General features: G+C 42.4%; 1 protein-coding gene across 1 annotated transcript in view; it reads right to left on the reverse strand.

Annotated features, from left to right (window-relative positions):
- Positions 1–241: 241 nt before the first annotated feature.
- RILPL2 (Rab interacting lysosomal protein like 2) overlaps positions 242–23095 on the reverse strand; it is a 79718-nt gene continuing 56864 nt past the window's right edge. The window contains exon 4 of the mRNA XM_078667606.1: positions 242–5282. Coding sequence (XP_078523732.1) covers positions 5267–5282 — 16 coding nt within the window. The 3' untranslated portion in view covers positions 242–5266. The remainder of the gene's footprint in view (positions 5283–23095) is intronic.

Here is a 23095-nt window from a genome sequence, read left to right on the forward strand (position 1 = left end):
AATGCGAAGAAAGAGTAGTACCTCAACCCATTTTCTTTTATATGGTGGGTATTTGGCAGCCCCTGACAGGGTGGAGGTAGGGACACAGCTCTACGATTGAAGTTATCCTCGCTTCTGCCCCCACCCCGCTAACAGCCACTGGGAGTCAGACCCATGGCTGAAGTGAACTTTGGCCTCCCTCCCATTTAACTTTTCTAAATAAGAAAAAAAGGGTACACAAAAATAAAGAGTATTTCACAAATTTCACACAACGATTAAAGTTTATTTGAAAATAGCATGAAGTGCTGTACAAGTTAGCAAAGAATGTAAAGTTTATAAAAATAGAAATCTTTCAGTAAACAGGTACAGAAAAGGCACTGATCGGAGTTACCAATGGGTTTGAAAAAGGCACAGATGGTTAACAATACGATGCAGAAGGTTCCTAAACCCAAAATACAAATACAATCTCTTTTTAATCCTGGAGGTTTGAGTTCTGCAGGTTTAGGCGAATGCTTCCTTGTGTCTAGCTAAGCAAGTTATATTTTGGCCACCCTCCACATTAGTTTTGTAAGCTCTTGTTCCATTTTAAAGCTCTCTGATTGAACAAAGAAGTTTGGATCAGACTGAATAGTGCACTGCTTTAATGAGAAGTAATTTACTCTGAACGACGGGCTGCCACACTCCATCTTCCACAGGGGAAAGATTATGTAAGCCTAGAGGACAGCATGAACATTTACTTCAGACAGTTCTGTTTTTTTATCCACACAGAAGTTAGGGAAGTTGTGTGCTGTGCTAATATTTTTCGGCTTTGCACAAGCTTCTTTGCACACAGCAGAATAATATTAGCTTGAAATGCACACAAAAGCGCATCCCATGTTATCATCCTTCACATAAGTTTATTTTACCAAATCTTCTATTCGACCCACATTCTGCACGGACACGCCAACCAATTGAGGACACTGATAACTGTGCTGGGAACAGAACAAAAAGCGCATTGTTCGTCAGGGAGTTCCAACCGATTAAACTTAAAGGGTCAGTCTAGCTGGTTTCAATGTGATTTAATTCATTACTTAATAGCTTTTGTTTTACTTTTCCACTTTATAACATAGCCGCCCTCTGTGCAATCCCTGGAGCAATTAGGGCTGTCACAGGGGGTGGTAAGGGATGAATATGCTTTAGAGGATGAAGGTTACAATATCCTGTAAAAAGATGGGTAAATAATACATCTCAGTGCCCATTGTTTTTGTTAGGAGAGAGGGGATTTCATTATTCCCCTTCCTATGCCACTATCCTTGTGCTGAAAATAACATGTACAAGTACTCCTTTAAGGATTATTTTTCGATTTATTTTCACTTAGGCTATTTCCTGGGATTTTCTGATTAAGTTTAGTTTTATATTTTATGTAATTCTGACAATAAAAGAGGAGGTCAAAGCCCCCCAGAATGAAATACAAGCCACAGACAACAAGGGACGACCTTAGGGCAAAATTTGGATACAAAATGGCTTATTAAGACCAGCCTCAAATGTTCTTTTAGTTACAAGTAAGGGCAAATAAAATTTAAATTAGCACCTGTATTAGAACTAGAATTGTAAAGGTAAGAAGATATACGCCTTAGAGAGGAAGACCAATGAGTCACAAAACTGTAACGATCTAAAGACGACCAATTTTCGGGACAATCAAGATTCCGGATTCGATAGGATCTGAACAAACACAGAAAATACAACCTTGATTTTCAAAGAAGCCTGCATGGTAAATCTGCTTTTGAAATACATTACTGGGGTAATTAGCAATCATAATTAGTGCTCGCGTTTTATGTAATTTATTTTTGGAACATTTCCATCTATATCCATACTTGCTTTTTAGCCATCTTATCAGTATTTATCAATTTTTTTGAGTTTTGAGAATAAATGAAGTAGTAGCACTGATATGTCCACGTTTATTTAACTAATAAATGTGTACTCATGCTTTGATGCCTGTCCAGTTTTAGCACATTATGCAACCAAATTTAATAAACCAACAAACCCGAATGAAAATATTTGCATAATAGCACAAACATATGTTGAGCTATGCAGTAATGTAAGGAAATTTCATGCTGTTTTTTTTTTAACTTCATATGCTCACAATCTGCACGTCTATTGGGTGGGAGAGTCAGTGAAAAGATGCCCAATTTTCTGTACTTTTCTCCTTATAAAAATAAATACAGACAGGAAACACATTGTTGTCTATATGTATTTATCTGTAAAAATCAGTAAAAATGGAAACTGGGAGACTTAATTATAATGTATTCCTCTATGTGCAGAGTATGATGACAACAGGCATGCACGCCACAGTCCATCTGCAAGACACAGTTCCTCGTGACAACTGTCGGCCTTTTTCCAATATTGAGCCTGTTTTCCAGTCACACATGACAGATTCCGATCTTCTGTTAGTGCTAATCACTACAGGAGAGGATGTAGAAGTCAAGGAGAACCAACAACAAGTAAAAAACAGTAACCAGGCAAAGAAGGTAGAAGTAGCAGAACACTGGCCGTTTACTGCCCACCTTCAATTTTCTCTTGAACATTGTTAATTTTGCTTTAATTTTCCCTGGACATTTGTTGCAGGCTTTTTAAAATCACCCAATGGCGCCTGTAGACCCAAATCTTGTCTTAATACTGTTCTTTGTGTGCACGAATGAATCAGCACGGTGAACAACCTTTACAACGCAACTTTTACCACGCAGTGCCTTTACGACGCAACTTTTACAACACAAACCATTACAACGCATAGCGCTGGGGGGTGCTCTAGGATAGGGAATAGGTTTAATGTACTATCCAACACCTTCCCTACTATCCACGGGGACTGGAGTTGGAATAGTAAATTAAACAATTCACTATCCAGCGCCCAAAAGCACTATGCGTTGTAAAGGCATGCGTTGTAAAAACCGCGTTGTAAAGGCATGCGATGTAAAAGCATGCGTTGTAATGTCATACATCCATCAGCACATACAAGGTTTTCAATGACAAACCGTAATACAGTGCTGGGGATTAGAAGGATCCGGGAAACGACTGCCAGCAGTAATCACAGTTGGCATAGTTAGTTCATCATAGTATAATCTAGCTGCTACTCAGAGGCTTCTCTAAACATCAACAGATTCCAGAGTGCCTAAAATAGTCAATACTCCTTGCTTTTTAAAGCTTTGGATGCTTTACCTCTAGTTGGTCTGAGGGACACAGTAAAGTAATACTTTACTCTTCTATTAATCATATCCATTCTTCTATTTACTCATGTCAGTCCTATTCTTGCTATCGAATAATCGTATGGACTCTATTGATTCGGTTAGTGCTAAGTTAGCTAAAGGGCCCTGTAGAAGGATTTAAAATATCCTGGCCTTTATTGACTAGCATTAGACAGCAAATGAAACGGGGTCCATTCAATGTGGAATCCCCCAGGGTTCACTTCTGTCAATGGCCCCTCAATACTTGCTGAGGCTGCTTAATAACATAGTCTGAAACTTTAGCGTTAGGTTGTATTCTTATACATATGATATTGTACTTCTCTTGGTCTTGTCTTCTAAAAGATGTTAGATTTGTCTTGTTTGACTTAGCCTTAAGCTTCAAATCACACCAAACATCTCCTCAGAAAACACAGAAAATCTTAGGGGTCTCTCTTAATAGAGGTCACCATGAATTCTCACATTATCATCTTAAATTGCATATCAAACTATGGAACATTCTGAAGCAAACTTGGTTAAAAAACCTGGTGTTTAGTAAGCGATACGTTTAGACACCACCTCCTCCTTGACCAGCAAATGTTCATCATGGCCTTGACAACAACTGATATGTTATATTACAAATCTGGCTCACAGGTACCTGAATTAGAAGTGTATGAAATGCATTCTTCTTCATAGGTATGAGTCTTCAAACCTTCTGCCATCCCATTTGCATACGATGCCCTTGATAGCACAAGACAACTATTGCTTTATAGTGCCAAGTTAACCTAATCTAAAAAAGTCCTCAGAAGGAAAAAAATACTTAATATTTTCGTAAGACCCTAAAAATATATTGTCATGTAATGGCTTTGCTGTTACTAGCTAACTGCGCTGCTCTGACAGAATTTTTAAGATTTACTGTGTGCACTTCACAAATCAACTCACAATTTCATTTTTTTGTTTACAAAAGAACATAAGTATGATACAGGTGGCAAACGTGAAAAGGTGATAAAATAGGAACAATTATAATTGATGCACATATAAAAAGGTTGCACAAATATTACATTGTTTTTGTAATGCCCTTGCTGTTGTAGTTTTCCAGCAATGTAGAAAATATTAGGTGCTATTATCACTAACAGTAATGGTCATCAATGTATTGACTTCAAAAGGATGAAGACTAATTTGGCCTTGCCAGCACTAAAGCCTGTAACCAGCAGGCAACACATAACCATCATCAATAATCACATTACATTATGAGCCAGCATGCCTGTCATAAGAATTCCTCCTAAATAATACAGAGGTATTTTAAGAAACAGAAAGTGCATAAAATTCCCTTGTTTTACATATACTGTGAGAGTTTACTGGTCTGAAGAGGGAGATGGACACAATGCATGAAACCATAGCCAATCGGGACAGGACACTCGAGGGTATGGGTCTCAAACCAAAATATCTCTTTCCCTAGCAAGAGAAACATTAGCATTCAGTGACTGATGAGGCTCAGTCTCCCATGAAATCATATTTGTCACCATATGTTTAAGACATATTTTATGCTCACCCTCCTAGGACTGTAAATCATTTTTATCAAGTGAGTTAGTCCAATTGGTTCAACCGAATCAAACCAAGCCTACATCTCTTAGAACACATTTGATGGTCAAAGAAATACCTAGGACTTGAAACCTGGTGTTCTGCCACCATGGAGGGATGTGGTACAATACTTGCTGCAAACTCTTTTCCTAAGCAGCTGGTGTATTCTGACCCAAGTTCAGTACTTGTTATAAACCAAACCCAAGAAATGACTAATTTTCTGGACAATTCAAGATTTTTGTTCCTACAGAATCTGATCACACACAGAACACATTTTTAGGTGCAAACCTGATCCTCGAAGAAGTTGTCATGGCACATTCGCTTTTGAAATACATTACTGGAGTTCAGTTATGTGCAGGGTATGGGATTGCTCTCTAAAAATATGGAAAGGAACTCTGGAATAAACATTCCTGCACACATGAAATACTTGTAGATGAGCACAGTTCAGGAGATCTGTCCAAGCTGCAGTAGAGCTCCCAAGGAGATTTGACGCTGAAACACTCTGGCTTCCCTCACTTAAATGAAAAGCTGTATTGAAGAGAAAAATGAGAACCACAGTTACATTCAACTTACGCAGACGGAAGGAGACTAAACATTAACAACATTAACAATTGATCCATCGGAGCAGGGAGGCTTCCCTCCCAATCACACCACGATTGATCATGGGCTGGTCTTATGGATACAAGCCAAAATAGTGAAGAACTCTGACGTCCCCGGAAGCTTGTTTCCTTCCCAGTGTAAGAATTGGCTTTTGTAGTCTGGTCTGCCCTGTTCCCATGATGCACTGGGCCAGGGACAGACTAATTTGCATACAGCCAGGTTCTGAAACTGGGATGGTGCAATGAGCTAAAAAACGGTGTTGGATCTAGCCCTGATCTCTTGACTGGGTGAGAGTACTCTGCTTAATTCAGAGACTCTGTCCATCACCACCCCTTGTTGTAAATCACGATTGATCATGGGCTGGTCTTATGGATACAAGCCAAAATAGTGAAGAACTCTGACGCAACATAAAGACTTCGTTGTTGTACTGTGGACTTTCGCTCGAGTTTGAAATGGTTCACTGTAGTACTCTTTGAAACAAACTTCAGGCCCTGAAAATACCCTGTTTTTTCCTTCATACAATTCAGCAGTTGACTAACTGGACGCAAGTGGATTTAATGGTGAAGGGTATCTTGACCGGAAAGTTCCCTATTAAAAACAGTTTACTCGAAGGGTGTGTTCTAGCACATCTTTTGTTTGGTTTTAACAGTCCCTGGGAAGTCTGCTAAAAAATAAGCTTACAGTCATTCCTTTTCTTAAATTACCAGCTAGCATGTTGCATGCTTACTGTATGCAGATGCTGTAATCTTGCTGGACTAAACCCCGATTGGTCTGCAAAGAAAGGACACATTGTTTGGAGATTATTATTCGAGACAGAATTATCTAATCATTAATGTTGGCAGAACCAAAACATGATGATTTCGGCAAAGTAGACTAAGTTTTAATGGTGCTTAAATAACCAAGCACTGAACAGGTCCGTTATTATAACTGGGGCTCAACTTTAACTCCAAGCTGAACTGGTCAACACATTTCTCCTTTTTGAGCTGTTCCTTAATGGGCACTGTCAATGTCGGATGATTTGATGCTACCTATGGGAGATATTCTCTCGAGCCACTCATAAGAGCGGCCGGTGGATAATTATTAACCCAAGAGTTCGCACTTGAACAAAGATAGGAGTGGGGCCCTCTAAAAGGATTGTGCATAAAAAGGCTCCTGGCGATGCCTGCTAATACGATGACTGAAGCCATTCATTAAGAATGTCATCTTGTAACACGGAATGTACTTGCCAACGTGCGTGCAGTTCCTTATTTTTACCAATTATAGTACACTATATATAAAGCCAAATTCTCATATTTAGCCAGGGAGGTCCTCAAAAAGCACACATTGGTCAAATTAACTGCAGCATTGTGCTCATTGGCTACTATCCTCGACAGACTTCCGTTACCAGAAGTGTACTGGCCCTTACGTCTATCCAACTTTAACAGGAATTAAAAGGGATGGCGCGTTTGGCATATTTTAACCAGGACACTGCTTATCTAGTGACTAAGAACTCGGTAAAAAAACCTAGTGGATAAGATAAAAATAAATATATCATCACCTGTTTGAGGTTTTGAATAGACAGATAATGTTTGTGATTTTTAAACTGCACATTGGAATGGAACACTCTTGGCGTTTTGTGAACGTTTGCCCTGAAATTGTTTTTGAAAAGGTCTATATCTATGTAATCTAAATGCACCATAATCCATCTTCTGCATGCCTTGCTCTTTCTTTTGGACAGCACGAAGAAGATCCTTCACCCTATCTTCTTAAAATATGGGTGTCGGGCCCGGGCCACAACTTTAAATTTAATAACTCCTCTTTTTTCGACTGAAATAAATGTTGCTATTGGCCAAATTTTAAAGGTGTCTCTTAATAAATTAACCTTGTTGAATGCCTACTTCGCTGCAGGCTGACTGCTATTATTTTATGTGAGGACAATTTACTGGTCATAAATCGTACTTTAAGATTATGTTTAGGTGACAAATGCAAATGCACGTACTGGGAATGTTTGAGTAATATAGTTTACTCCTTCCTTTTTAGGTCTCGCCTGAGCCAGCGCATGCACTGCACTGGCAAGACATTTAGTGAGTGGGCTTTAAAAAGCCGACCACAGCTTTTTGTCTGGCCTCGAGCGTGTGGTTACGCGCATAGTTACGAGCAGAGGCGCCATCTGGCTTTCCTCTCTCGTCATGGCTCATTAAATGCATCGCTTGCGGGCACCCTTACAGCCCGCGATCACTTTCACGGCCGCATCACTTTCACGGCTGCGCAGCCAATGCTTGTTTTTCCTTTTCCCTATTTCCCGACTGTCATAATAATTTTTCCACAAGTTTGGCCTCTAAAGAACTCTTCTATGTCCTCTGGACCAGCTTCCCTCTAACTATTGCTCTGACTCGTCACTGCTTTTATTTTATTTTTCTCTCATTACATTTTTTCTTACTATCACCCTTTCAGCCCTGTCGCTTTTATTATTTATATTTCTTCGTGTTATCCCTGTCCCAGTCTGCTTATCAGTATTTCTTTTATGGCCTGCCTACTCGTTAGCCATGGATGACTCATCACGTTTCAGATGTCGAGTGAGAGGCCATTAATTTTATCCTGACTCTACCTCGCGTTCACTTCTTTCATCAGAGACCACGTTGCTTATTGCAATCGATCGGTAAGTTTTATTTCTGTTTCTTTTGCCTCTCACTTTTATCAGCCAAACACACAAGATGATGGACGGAATGTTGCACAATGGCAAAACATTCACCCCCAGTCACAGATCTGGGTTTAATCCATCGTTATTTTGCTCACCAAGTCACCCCAGTTCAGGCATGGCCATATGCAAATCAGTCTTGACCCTATGCCTCATGGGAACAGTCCAGCCCGAACTGCCAAGCCATGTCTTCCCGGGACCGGAATCAAGCATCCTAGGACTGGTTTCTGGCTATCAGCCGTCTTCAGCCAGGATAGCTAGACTCCAGTGGCTTAGTGAGCAAGGGACCAACGTCTGGGGATACCCTTCCCACATAGGGTGAACAGCAAAACACACAAGATGATGGACGGAATGATGTACAATGACAAAACATTCACCCCCAGTCACAGATCTTGGTTTAATCCATCGTTATTTTGCTCACCAAGCCTCCCCAGTTCAGATATGGCCATATGCAAATCAGTCTTGACCCTGTGCCTCATGGGAACAGTCCAGCCCGAACTGCCAAGCCATGTCTTCCCTGGACTGGAATCAAGCATCCTAGGACCGGTTTCTGGCTATCAGCCGTCTTTAGCCAGGATAGCTTGACTCCAGTGGCTTAGTGAGCAAGGGACCCACGTCTGGGCATACCCTTCCCACATAAGGTGAACAGCAAAACACACAAGATGATGGACAGAATGTTGCACAATGGCAAAACATTCACCCCCCAGTCACAGATCTGGGTTTAATCCATCGTTATTTTGCTCACCAAGCCACCCCAGTTCAGACATGGCCATATGCAAATCAGTCTTGACCCTGTGCCTCATGGGAACAGTCCAGCCGAACTGCCAAGCCATATCCTGACTCTACCTCTCGTTCACTTCTTTCATCGGGACTGCAGAGACCACGTTGCTTATTGCAATCGATCGGTACGTTTTATTTCTCTTTCTTTTGCCTCTCACTTTTATCAACCTAACCTTCCTTGCTCTCTACTGGCACATCAAGCTGCCTTCATTCCTTGTGCCTTGTGCCTTTCTCGAATACCACCCAATGCGCGTTAGAAGGCGGCTTGACTTTAACATCTTGCATTGCATTTTATTTTTCCTCTTATCTTTCAGCCTTATAGCAGAAGAGCTCCTTGACACATATTTGAAGGATCTTTCATGTTTATGGCTTTCCACGTTGGGACAGGTGATTGTGAAGTCCCCGGGGCTCCTCTTATTTCATGTTTATTAGTCGGAGTTCGCACTGGGACTGTTTGACCGTTTTTCCCCGCTAATCTCTATTGCAATCTCTCTGCAGAGCCAGCCACTTCTGCTGAATTATTAGGGCTGATTAGGCCCTGCTAGCCATGACCGAGTTATTTGCTCCCGACACACATCCCCTTCCTTACAACTTTCATGAACACTCACCAAGAATTTTGCGTTCACAAATATTCCTAAAGAATCTAATTTTGCTTAAATAATGTGAGGTCAGTGACCTAAAACCCAGACTTGAATGAGGACTGCTCCGCCCGTCATTGTGGGACCGGGCCATGAACAACTTAGCTTCCCACTCCGTGATGGCCTTGGTGTGCATGCAGAGACAGAAGTCAGAGGACCTGGAATTATGGTCCGAACCCAATCGCCAAAGGCAAATGGAACAGAGGTTCAGGATGGGCACCTGTCCCTTACAATGCTTACATTGCTTGAAACCAGAAAGCTTCAGAGAATATATAATACTGCACTACAATATTTTTGTTCTGTCAGAAATCTCAAATCGCTCAAGAGAAAGCATGCTCTGGATCCGGATCAAAGGCACAGAAAACAAGCATTGGCATGGACCTTATACGTATTTAGTTATGCAGCACAATATCCTTGGTGCAACAACATTAACTGTTGCACGGTTAAACACTTATAAGGTCCCAAAGGTGAGACCTATTGGCTAAGCCAGTGCTTGTTTAGTTTTGCAACTAGTAGTATATTTAGACATTCTATTTTTCAATACTAAAGCACTTTTTTTGTAATGGTCTTAAATACCTGTTATGCTGATGCACGTTACTGTTTTTGATTTGTAGTGTAATGTAAAGGAACGGTTGGCTATTTAAAGATGTTAACATCCCAGGATATTTCTAGTAATATAACATTGATTCTATTTTTAATTGCCTTGAATAGCTGCTATTGTCGTTGCACTTTACTGCTTTGGTCTGTTTTCCTACGTATAATAAATACAAGGAGTTAATTTATCTTTTACAATCAATGCACTTTATTGCATTTACTTTGAATATTCACTACTGCTGATGAGTTTGACTGTTTCTGGCTTGCATTGCTAAGAGAAAGCAATGTTCTACACTTTAATGTAGTCAATATATGGTGGCACTCCCTATGTTATTGGCTATTGTGAAATCTGCAACAGTCTGTGGTAAATTATTTTTTATTATGATGTCTGTGTTGAAATGTATTTTCTCTGAGATTTTATCTTAGAGACAAAAAGATTCTGTCAAGAAGAACAAGCTACAAAAATAAATAACAGAAATCTCTATTCTTTAACCATTATCCTATTTTTTACCACACAAATTAAGTGAACAAATTCAGAATTTTCACGTAATTCAGTGGGTAAAACTTTAGAAGAGTACATGTGTATTGTTCAGGACTTGACCACAAATTAAAGTGAATGCTTTCTTCACAGATTAAAAAACATTTCAAGTGACAGAATACACACTGAGGAACAGGTCATTATATTTCATTGGAAGGTATTGCTATAACTATATGACCTTTTCTTATAAAAAAAAAACTGTGCTGTTCTGTAGCTCTTGACATGATAGTTTTGCTATTGCGCAGCTCAATGGTGCTCACTTTTTTTGACCTCAGAAGGGTGACAAGCAGAGTGTGGCCTGCCAGGATTCAAACGTGTGACTAGCAGGTGACACATCAGCAGTAAACACTTTTAACCTATCTTTTCTACAACCTCATATACACAAATTAAATATTTTTCAAAATGTAAGTTCCATGTTGTGGAAACGTCTGTAGAATATTATGACACAGTAGTGTTTAGGGCGAGGCACAAACAATAGCCTAGACTGGTATTTCTACATTTCTGAAATAGAATGCGAGTGACAGTTCTGGATGTGTATTCATGCCAGAGTGCCCTGTATTTCAAAGCGAGAGAATCCAGACACAAAACTTGACCTTAACGAAGAGAAAAATTGATTTCTTTCTGGATTCTGCAGGACTCCATTAAATCAATTATTAAACATCATTCAAAGAGAAAAGTTAAAAGCAGACACATATTTATACAGATAAATGTGAGTGGACATTTAAAGGTATAATCTATGCAAACAAGCATAGAGAAATACATTCAAAAGGAGTCTGAGCTTGACATCTAGACAACTTGAAAAATTATGCATGCCACAAAAAATAAGAGAGCAAATTGGTACCGCACAGAATTTCTCAGTTCCAAGTATTTCGTCTCACAGTTGGATGTCTCTTATATGTTTCTGCAGAATGCCTTTGCGGTTCGCAGAATTCCTCAAGTTCATGTCATACTATAGTCGAGTTTGCCAAAAGTGCTGACCATATTGCCTAAACACCAAATTTCAGAAGGGCGGTAGTATGAGTGGTAGTAAATGTTGGTGTTGACTGCCAACACTTGTAAGTATTCAATGTCTAGATGTGTATGGGTGGATGGATGGGTGCAGGTGGATCGGAGTGGAGTAACGGACGAAGATGTAGATAGCAGACGCTACACTTAGTACTGGTGGGGATACAGCTTGTCAAAAAAAGATTACCGGTCACCACTGAATTTCTAGATGTGTATGGGTGGATGGATGGGTGCAGGAGAATCGGAGTGGAGTAGCGGACATAGATGTAGATAGCAAACGCTACACTTAGTACTGGTGGGGATACAGCTTGTCAAAAAACGATTACTTGTCACCACTGAAGTAATATCCCAACAAACATTACTTTTAATTGAAATGAAGATTCACTTGAATGTTTTTCTAGTTCTTCATCATCTTGTTCTACGGTTTGTTCACAGTGTACGTTTTCAGACAGTTCTTAGTCCCTTTGAGGCTCATTTAGATTGCTACACTCCTGAAGAGAAGCTACATTTGGTAAGTGGGACTTAGTTATGCCAGGCACATATTTAAAGTCTAGTTCTTGGTGTAACATCAAAGACATCGGTCAGAGCTTGTTTGGGTGCCACAGAGCAAGCAGAGGCTACTGTGCCTCACACATGATGATTGAGGCCTTGTGCACTAATGTTCCAGGTTCTTACCTACTTTTGGCACTGCAAACTGGGCGCCCTTTCCGACTTGACTCTTAGGATAGAGAGGGCGAGCAGTCAAAGGTTTCTCAGGAAAGCAGTGTGTTGGGTAGAGACTCAGAACTAAAATGGATATGCAACAGAAACAATAATTGCTGCCAGCCAGTGCTCTTCTTAATAGAAATAGTGAAGTACGTTTACTACATACCAAAAGGTAATACAACACACAAAAGGTAAGGTCAATCAGGCATAAGGCTTTTATATGGGTGCTAAAGGATAATAATCACACAGAATGACGGATTTAAATTATGGCATATGCGAATAGCCTGCAGTATATTCCCTCCCTTAGATACGATGAAACTGGAACAAAGTTCAATAATTTGGGTCAAGCTCTTATAGACCTTTTCCAGATAGGGGATGTTGATCCCACTATCAGTGGTCTGGATCAAGTTTTGAAGTGGTTCATCTTCAAAAGTACTTTCGCCTTCTGCAGAGTATTTGTTGAAGTTAATGGCTGTCAAAGCAGGTAGTAATGACGTTATCTTCATATTGGCAGTGAGCCATGTACTAACAGAAAACGAGAGGTATATGTTAACAGTGTATCATACAAAAAAGTGGTGTCTCAAAAAATGCAAAGATAAAAAGGGCCAGTGGGCCACTCACTGTATTCAGCTCAGCAATGAGGATCTGGAAATGTATCATAAAGCAATATAGAATAAATTCAGGGATCAATCAAAAAAGTGAACCCATCACCAGGATATTTGATAAGCTCAGAGAGAAACCCCCCGCTAAGATATGTGGTGTTTCGCTTAGGAAAAATAGATTCAATTGATGCAGAATTGGCCCTTAAAGTATATGGTTGCCTGCTTCATATGCATTTCCCCATCCTGATGATGACCCATTGCACGTTGGGGTTGAAACGCCATAAAGGGCAAATGGAACTTATGTGACTACAATCATTGACTGACTTATAATTGAATGGATTAAAAGCAGCATCAATTATCTATTTCTTGGTTCCTTTGCCTGTTTTTCTGCACACACTATATTACTTATTTGTTTTTCATCACTGCGTGAACACTAACGAGCACTGAGCACTTTCTATACAGCAATAAAACGGATACTTGCACGATACATTTCTCTCTGTTTCATTAACTAAAGTATTGTCAAATCTTATATGAATTGAAGAACTCAATTTGTATTCTAACTTGTCAAATCCTTCAACACCTGGAACCTATGTTGTATGCCTAGTGAACGCCCCAGGGTCTAGGTGTTTTTATTTTATTTTTTTATTTTTTATTATGGGTAGCCCCTGTTTCTTAAACAGAGGGTTTACCAGGAGCTTTCAAAAAGGATCCTACTGGTCTCCAACATATGCTCACAGTAAGCATGGAGTTCCACTGCCAAGCATAATACATACAGCATGAAAATGCCACACCCACACTTTACTTGAGGGGGCCTGAAGGTGCCACACTCAAATCTAAACAGAAAAAGGTATTTTTATTGTTATCAATCAGAAAGACGGCAACCTGCCACCACCGCTTATTGTATACAAGTCACAGGACTTGGATGGTAGTCCATTGTTGATTAGAGTGTGCACTTGCTGTGTCACTTCAGACCTCAGAGCCAATGCCAGGGCCTCATGATCAGGTACAAGGCGCCTGGCCTCGGGGATCATACAGGAGTATTGTGTATCGTGTGTACTGGGCCCAAAATATTAAGATACCAGATAATCTAATGCTGAGGTCACTCAGGGCAGGGGTGCACATCTGTACTCCATGGCGGGAACATGCCCATACCAACAACATCAAATACTTATTTACTTGTACGTGATCAGAATGCCCCTCCTCCACCCCCACCTCATATTCTGGTATTTGTGTAAATCAGGAAGATTTGTTTGTAATTAGTGGGATCTGAATTGTCATCTTTTTAATGAGTGGATCTATGCAATGGGCTCAACTGCTATAGGTAGAAGGTAGTGTCCCAGATGCAAGAATCTCATTTATTACATTGGTGAGCAGAGGACTAACCGAGTTATCCATGAACATAGATAGCTCCTTCTACCTCCTCTTTATCAGGGGTTTTGAGCACATCTAAGCGTCCATGTTAGAACAGATTAAGTGATATGTGGTCATCTAAACTGATTGTGCACCAGCTGTACACTTAAGTGACATAGTCTATAGGAATGTAAAGAAGAGGAAATTAGCCAATCCAGGTTTTAGTTGCCCATTTCCTTCTTATGGTCTGATCTTTGATGGATTTAGGTCCAGATCTCTGTACTGGGGTGAATGTATGACATTGTTCTGCATTCTGTACATCAATTGTTCTTTTTGCATTTGCCAACCCGAGTGGGACGGGTATGCCTAGACGTGTGTCCCATGCTCTCCATGCCACTGGAGTCAAGCTATCCTGGCTGATGAGGGCTGAAAGCTCGAAACCGGTCCTAGGATGCTGGTTTCCAGTCCAGGGAGGACCTGGCCTGGCACATCGGGCAGGACTGTTCCCATTGGGTGCAGAGTCAAGACTGATTTGCATATGTCTGGGTCCAAACTGGAATGGCACGGTGAGAAAAAAAAAATGGATTTAGGCCCAGATCTCTGTACTGGGGTGAATGTTTGACATTGTTCTGCATTCTGTCCATCAATTGTTCATTTTTGCTTTTTTGTCCATAGGCAGTTACACTGCCATCCTGGTCGACTTTTCCCACGTGCACAGACACTACCCTGCTAGGCAAAACACAGCTGATTGATGTACATAATGTAAACAAGTGTCTTGGGACCGGCAGCAAAGGTGGTCAGTGACATTTTACAACAAGCACGAGGGAAATGAGTGCCTCCTCCTGTCCAAGCATTGATGGGGCTAGGAACTCTCCCCCTTTTTCTCCTACAAAGTATGGCATAAGATTTCTCTCTTCTACTCTCGCAGTCCCTGTCTTCTGTTGCACTCCAGACAATACACAGATTCAAAGGTGAATCACAATGACATGCCAGTGTGCTCGGTAACACTTTCAGCTTTGCCCCACTTCCACCGTCTGTCCCCAGCACATACTGGCAGCAAAAAGTAACTGAAGGAGAGTGGGGTGCATGTGACGGTCTGCTCATAGGAAAACAGTAGATGAGTTAGCAGGGAGGCAGGCAGCTCTGGCAGGGAAACGGATGGGCGCTAAGGGGCCAGTGAGGTCACACCCCATCTCCGAACATTATCAAGGGGAAAGAGAAAGGATATGTAAAGGACAATGAATCCGCACCAAACTGGCCTACATGAATGGTAGGACCACATCAACAAGGTAAATACCAAATGATAATGTCACACAGACCAGGACTAATTCCAGAGGAAGCATCCATAATAGGACAGAACCCTCATCGTGGTGGTTGGGCCTTCCGTTGCAAGGTATGGTTACTCGCCTTTTATGTCCTGAGGCCTACAGTGACAGTAGTTCTACTATGGAGCAGACTTGTGTGGCTTTAAGACACATGCCCAAAAGAAACCCTGTTGTCCTTTAAATAAGGTGGAGCCTAATGGCTCTAGTCCCTTTGCAGAGCCTCCTCTTCACTTCTTCCATTCCGCAAGAAGTTGAAGACCTGGCTTTTCGAGTAGTCCCACAAGGTCCTAGGTTTGGTAGACTCACACCTGCTCAGGACTCACACCTCCTCAAGGGCAGGATACCCTTCTAGGTGATAGTATGCTCTACAAATAAATATAACATAGCATGACATGACGTGTGCTATATAGCCCTCACAGACATGAGATCACTGAGCGCTGTATCAGAGAGCTGAAAGTGGCAACATGGCCTTCACCTCTGTAACCGAATACTCTGCAGCTTAGTACTCCAGCCATCAACACTGGTTTAGTATGCACCACGGTCACACTTGCAATCAATGAATGCGTCATGGCACATGAAAATAAATTGTAGGCCTGCATTTGTCAGTTATATTTTCTATAAGAACCAAGGCCTGCAATGAAGGAGACTAGCATGTTCCACTATTCCTGCTTGAGCCACAGGCAGGATTGAGAGGAATGGTAAGTAGTTTTGCTGGCATGCGACAGCATGCGTGCTTCCCGGCATGAGTCTGTGTGTGCATGGTCAAGTGTGTGCTTGTGCCCACATATGTGGGCTCCACAAGCAAACAATGATAATAATAATAATAATAATAATAATAATAAACCATTTGTAAAGTGCCTGGCTACACAGAGAACAGTGTGTCCCCGCGCTAACTACTGCTAGATTTCAGGAGGCAGATGTTAAAAAAGCCAGAGAAGGAGGAAAACAGAAAGATTAAGTAATAGGGAACAGAAACGTTTTAAGTTTCCCACGGAATCTGGTTTCAGAGGGTTCCATTCGGAAGTGGAGCGGAAGTTCATTCCAATGTTTGGAAACCAGATACCTAAAAGAGCAGCCACCCATCCTGGCTCTGGTGATACGGGGAAGTTTGAACAGCATCGCGCCGGACGATCTCAAATTCCGGATAGGGCGATGTACAGTGAGAAGATTCTTCAAGTAGCCTGGGCCTTTGCCCTGGGCAATACGGTGCGCAAAACAAAGGGCTTTAAACTTAATCCGTTCCCTGACTGGGAGCCAGTGAAGCTTAGCCAGAGCGGTCTTCCCAGAAGCTCTGCGAGGAAGCCCGAGCACAAGGCGTGCGGCGGCGTTCTGAACGCACTGAAGTTGGTGAAGGCCTTTCTTACTCAGGCCTCAAGCAGAGCATTCCCATAATCAAGGTGGGGGGTCACCAAGGCGTGGACAATAGTCTTTCTGGCTTCAATAGGGAGGAGATCTAAAACCTTCCGAAGAACCTTCAGTATGCTGAAGCACCTACCAGTCACCTTGCTAACGTGGGACTTATAAGAAAGGTCAGAGTCAAGCATTACGCCGAGATTTCTTACCGACTCCACAGGAAGGGGAGGGCTGCCCAATTCAGTGGGCCACCACATGTGAGACCATGCTGATGCTGCTTTCCCAACCACCAGCAGTTCTGTTTTTTTGCCATTTAGGCGCAGGCAATTGTTGTTCATCCACGATGCCACAGATGACAAACAGTTGGAAAAGTTCGTGGCATCTTGTCTGTGGTCGGGCGTAAGCTTGAACATCAGTTGGGTGTTGTCAGCATAGCTAACAATGCCCACCCCAAATGCCTCCACTACGTGAGCCAGGGGTTCCATGTAGATATTAAACAAAGTAGGGCTCAAACTCGAGCCCTGGGGAACCCCATGGCTCACCTTCCTGAGGGAAGACTTGAAAGGTGGGCAATGCATCTGAAAGCTCCTATTGGGCAGGAAGGATCGCATCCAGGCATGTGCTGGTCCTACCACACCCCCATATCAGAAAGGCGAGACAGCAGCGTTGTGTGCAGCCCAGTGTCAAAAGCTGCACTGAGATCTAATAAAACCAACGCTGCTGTCTCTCCTTCATCCACTATCTGTCTAAGGCACTCAGTGGAGTAGAGCACGGCTGACTCAGTAGAGTAGCCGGCTCTAAATCCCGATTGTATATTCCATGAGCTGCCCATTAACCACCTTTTCTACGACTTTTGAACAGAAGGGAAGAAGGGAAATAGGGCGCAGATTTTGAAGTTGAGAGATATGGATATTGGGTTTCTTTTTTAAAGGAATAACCTGGGCTGTTTTCCACGCATCAAGTACGTGGCATTCTTGGAAAGACAGTGTCACAATGTGACTAATATAGTCGATCATCGTGCTCTCCATGACTCCTTTACAGCGTGCAGGTGGACACGCGTCGCAGGGAGAGCCGGATTGTATGCTATTGACGACGCGTAATAGTTCCTGTCTTTCAGGTGTTTTGAAGCATGTGAGATGAGATTTCCCTTTGGAGCGATCTCTAACATCCACATGGTTACATGAGAGATCAACGCCATTTGTGAAGGTGGCATGGATTTTATCAACCTTGTCTACAAAGAAGTCAGCTATAGAGTCACATATCTCATTAGAGTAGGTATCTTGAGCTTCAAGTCTAGATGGAACCGTAAGCTCTTTATAGATGATAAAGAGTTCTCTAGTGGGATTGTCCGCTAGCTCAATTCTGCTCTTAAGATAGATACTTTTCTCTAATCTCACTAGTTTCTGATAATTTTTTTTATTCCGTTCTGTAACGTACTTGTGTTCTGGAACATAGTTTTTCCTCCAACTTCGTTCCATGGTTTTACATTTGGCTTTGGCTAATTTAAGTTTTTCCGAGAACCAGGGAGCAGTTTTAGATTGTCTTGTAGGAGGTTTTAGTGTCCAGGGCGCTACCGCGTCCAATACATTGGACACCCAGTTCTCATAGCTGCTCCATGCCTCCTGTAAAGTATTGCTTAGGGGCGGGGGATGTTCTAATAGGGCATTTTCAAACATTTCTCGCTTGAGTTTTTTCCATTCTCTACGCTTCTGAGGTAGGGGTTTCCTAAATCTAGTTGCTGAAGCCACACTTTCTATTTCGAACGGAATAATACTATGATCCGACCAGATCGTTCCGATCGGAAAGGAGACCTTAATACCCTCCCAATTAGCAAAAATAGGGTCCAAGAGATGGCCAAGCTGGCGCGTGGGAGCAGTAGATTGCAGGTTAAGCCCCAAAGATTTCAATGCTGCAGCCACAGCTTGTGCCTCTCTACACTCTATGTCATCGAAGTGGAGGTTTAGATCACCCAAGATGAGAAATCTTTTATATCTGAGTGCCGGTTGAGTTATCAATTCTAGGAGCTGGTCCCCAAATTGTGCTGCACCACCCGGCGGGCGGTATATCAACAACCCGTTAATAACGTTTTTGGGTCCAACTTTTATAGTAAAGAGGCCACTCTCACAGTTAGGTAGTGTGGCTTTCAGTAGAGTGCATTCTAAGTCTGATTTATAGATGAGGGCTAACCCCCCCCCCCTCGCTGCTTTTGTCTGTCTAACCTAAGTAGGCCGTAACCAGGAGGAATGGCTTCGAGAGCTTCCGGAGACGATGCTCCGTCCATCCACGTCTCCGTGAGAAACAGCGCATCCGGGCCACTCTTTGTCAATAAATCATATATCTCAATTTTATGTTTTATCATGGATCTGCAATTCAATAGTAGCATGTTTAGCTTAGCTTTTTCCTGCTCGTCCCTCTTCAGAATTTGAAAAGTCTGGTCACAAGTCTCACAAGAAGAAGGTAGTGAGTCAGCCTGTAAAGTACGGTGACAGCTGTTTACCGGACTAGGACATAAGGATAGTAGATCCTGTTTATTGTAGTGTAGCCCGTCCCTGTACGTACCCATCGTGCCAAGAGGCTTGGAAGGACCAGGGGGTCCTGCCCCGCGCCCCGGTCGATCGCGGACGGGCGCAGACGGGCAGGACTCTGGCTTGACTCCGGCGCGAATACGGCGCGCCCGCTGTACGCGTCCGCTGCGTGGAGTCATAGCCGTATGTTTTTATAGCGGCGACTCGAGCGCCAGGAGAGGAGATCCCTATCCAAAATGGCCACCGCTGAATACTCAGCCCGGGCCCCAAGGGATGACGGCCCTGCAATCGGCCGGTCGCTGCAGGGAAAGGCAAGTGGATCTGCCAGCACTAAACTAAGTGCATTAAGAGATATTTTAAAAATTAGTTGGGTTCCTTCACCCTAAAATCGGTGAGTGAGGCAGCAGCGCCGCAATGATCTCAAAGCGCCAGGCGCTAGTGCAGGGGGGGAAGGACACAAAGGAAAGAGCACACAGTGAAATTTTAAGAGCAAATTAAAAAAGTAACCACCCGGCTCAAGCCTCAGGGGTCGATAACATCATGCCCGGCAAGATGGGATCCACTCCATGACAAGAGAGTTGACATACCAGATATTTGGTGTGCATCCTTCACATAATGCAGCTCATGTGAGACACAAAGTGGACCACACCAGGCATAATGTTTGCCTTTCCTGACATAATGCAATCCACCTGTGGCATAATGGAGCCTAAGCTTGACAAACTAGGGCCATTAATGATATAATTATGGTAATCCCTGGCAAAGCCCCTGCATACAATCGACATCCCTGATATTGGGTATTAATACAAGGTCATATAAGAAACAATCTGTCAATGTGTGGCAGTAGTATATGTAAAGTTGTTTTCAGAAAATGGCAAATTGTAGTTTGCGGACCACAAGTTTCACTGAGAGTGAAAAACTGGTATTTCGGAGCTGAAATGTTATTTTTTCATGAAAATATCTAGCTATTGTGTGGGAGAAAAAGTTCATTTATCAAAGATGAAAAGTTTGTATTTGATTGGACATGTGCATGTTCACAAAATGATGAGCTGATGTTTCCATGATATTTTAAAGGCTGATATCCGCGAGACATATTGTGGATGTACCACAGGCAATGGCTGTTAGTCATGACACACTTTGAGGTGATTCATCATCTGTATCATGGATACTCACAAAACGTTTCTCGGGGGCCATAAAGTACAGTTTGGGTTGTGCCCGAGGGCCGCATCTATGCAGTGGTATGCCCCAACCCCAACTCGCTCACCCGTTTGCTTCGCTTTTTTCTTCAAAGTTGCAATAGCCCTGTTCCAAAAAAGCACGTTAGCACAATACCTAAAAAGTACATGTCATGCAACTTTTATTTACCTATCCGTTTGGGATTTGTAAATTAATAGAAAACAGATGCTCACCTCATTTTGTAAAGCAAAAGACACACAAATGATGGACGGAATGCAGAACAAATCAAAATATTCACCCCAAGAGATCTGGGTTAAATCCATCGTTCTTTTGCTCACCATGCCCCCCCAGTTTAGACCCAGCAATATGCAAATCAGCCTTGACCATGTGCCTCATGGGAACAATAAAGCCCGAACTGCCAAGACAGGTCCTCCCATGCTCACCTCATTTTGTAGCGAACACAAGGAGATGGCGGACGGAGCGCTGAAACTTTTCAGACACTCCCCCGAGTCAAAGATCTGGGTTGAATCCACTGTTGTTTTTTAGATCACTTCGCCACCCCAGTTCAGACACAGCTATATGCAAATCAGTCTTGACCCTGTGCCTCATGGGAACAGTCCAGCCCGAACTGCTAAGCCATGTCTACCCTGGACCGGAAACAAGCATCCTGGGACCGGTTTCGGACTAAAAGCCTCATCAGCCCGGCTAGCTTGAATCCAGTAGTGCAGCGAGCAAGGGCCCCACCTCTGGACATACCCGGGAGAAGGGTCAAGACTGATTTGCCTATGGCTGTGTCTAAACTGGAATGGCATGGTGTGTAAAATAAAGATGGATTTAGGCCCAAATTTCTATACTGGGGTTAATGTTTGACATTGTTCAGCATTTCGTCCATCAATTGTTCTTTTTGCATCTATTTACAGCTGTGTATCCCTACCCACATCCCTGCTATTCAAAGCCATGCCCCCTCTCCCTTAGTCGTAGTTGCCAACTCTATCCACTTTGCAACCTATCTTCATTCGCCTCAACCTCCCCCACAGCCCAGCTCCTGTCGCTCGCTTTTGCATATGGTTAGGTTCGAACTCGAATGGCGTGGCGAGCAAAACAATGAGGGATTTAGGCCCAGCTCTCTGTACTGGGATGAATGTATGACATTGTTCTGCATTCTGTCCGTCAATTGTTGTTTTTGCACACCTCATTTTGTAGGCACAAGCACCCATGTTAGTGTGTACCTAAAAAATGAAGCGACTACCACGTCATAGTACCTTTTTAGGTCTCGCCTAGCGAATGCAGCGCATGCGCTGATTCGCTTGGCGAGTCTCGATTGTTGTGGCTTTGGTGAGCAAAGGGAGCAAACCATTTGCACGCACGGACAGGTGATGTGCGCGGCGCGTATGGCATCTCCTCTGCCTCACACGCTCCCACCGCGTGCTTGTTATTAACTCTGGTGGTGTTTCCCGGAACGGACCTTCATTGTTTGTGATGATTGAGTTAAAACTGACTCAATTACAAAAAAAGGGTTGCTCTCATAGCAAAAACTGAAGGTTTTTACAAGTGCAGTGTTTGTTTCCAACAGGATTTAGAACTGCCTATAATGAATCGTAGCATTCACAGACTTTCAATATAGCCATAATTATTGTGTTACCGTCACAATTATGCTGCTATCATTGCTAAATTCAAGATCTTCAATGCATCGACTACAGAAGTATGAAAGTCCGAGTCAGCCACCCTTCAGGCTATCCCCAGCTAACTGAAGCAGACTGAGTAGTCCAATATGTCCTTCATTGTTTGTGATGATGGAGTTAAAACTGAATCAATTACAAAAGAAAGTGCCAATATGTCTCATGAATGAGACCGAGACCTACTGATTTTGTCAATGCTTGTTCAGTTATGGTGCCTGTATTCTCAAAATAGCACCAAACATACGCTTGCAACATCGTTTTTTTGTTTCTGTGCTTTGTTTCTACAGTCATTTCAGCTTGTTTTACAAGCAGTTCAGCCCTGCTCATAAAATAAGCTTCACTAACTGAAGAAAACAAGCCCTGAATTACAAAACAATGTTGCATGACTAACACTAGCAACAAAGAAAACAGCGATCAAGCTGCAGCTTTCTCCGCTGCAACTCTCAACTTACCAGGGGGGTCGGAGGAAGACCTGCAGGCCGCAAGAGAAGGTGTGCCAGGCCGCCAGCGGCTCGTACTTTGAGAACCACTGATCTATATTGACAAAACTTTTTATGACCTTATCAATACTCCAATTTAAGGTCTGCACCTATTTGATATTGTGAGGAACCCAAGCTGTATTAAGACAAATCAGATAGCTATCTACAAATAGTTTCACCACATTATAGTTCCTATTAGCTGTGAGTGTAATAAGATGTCTGTGCATATTTAAATATTGAAGACAACGATGTATATATGCAAGTAATAAAATGGCCCTGATTTTCAAAACAATGTGAATGTCTGACTTACACACACAG

Source organism: Lissotriton helveticus, chromosome 11 (assembly GCF_964261635.1).
Source record: "Lissotriton helveticus chromosome 11, aLisHel1.1, whole genome shotgun sequence".
Lineage (NCBI taxonomy): Eukaryota > Metazoa > Chordata > Amphibia > Caudata > Salamandridae > Lissotriton > Lissotriton helveticus.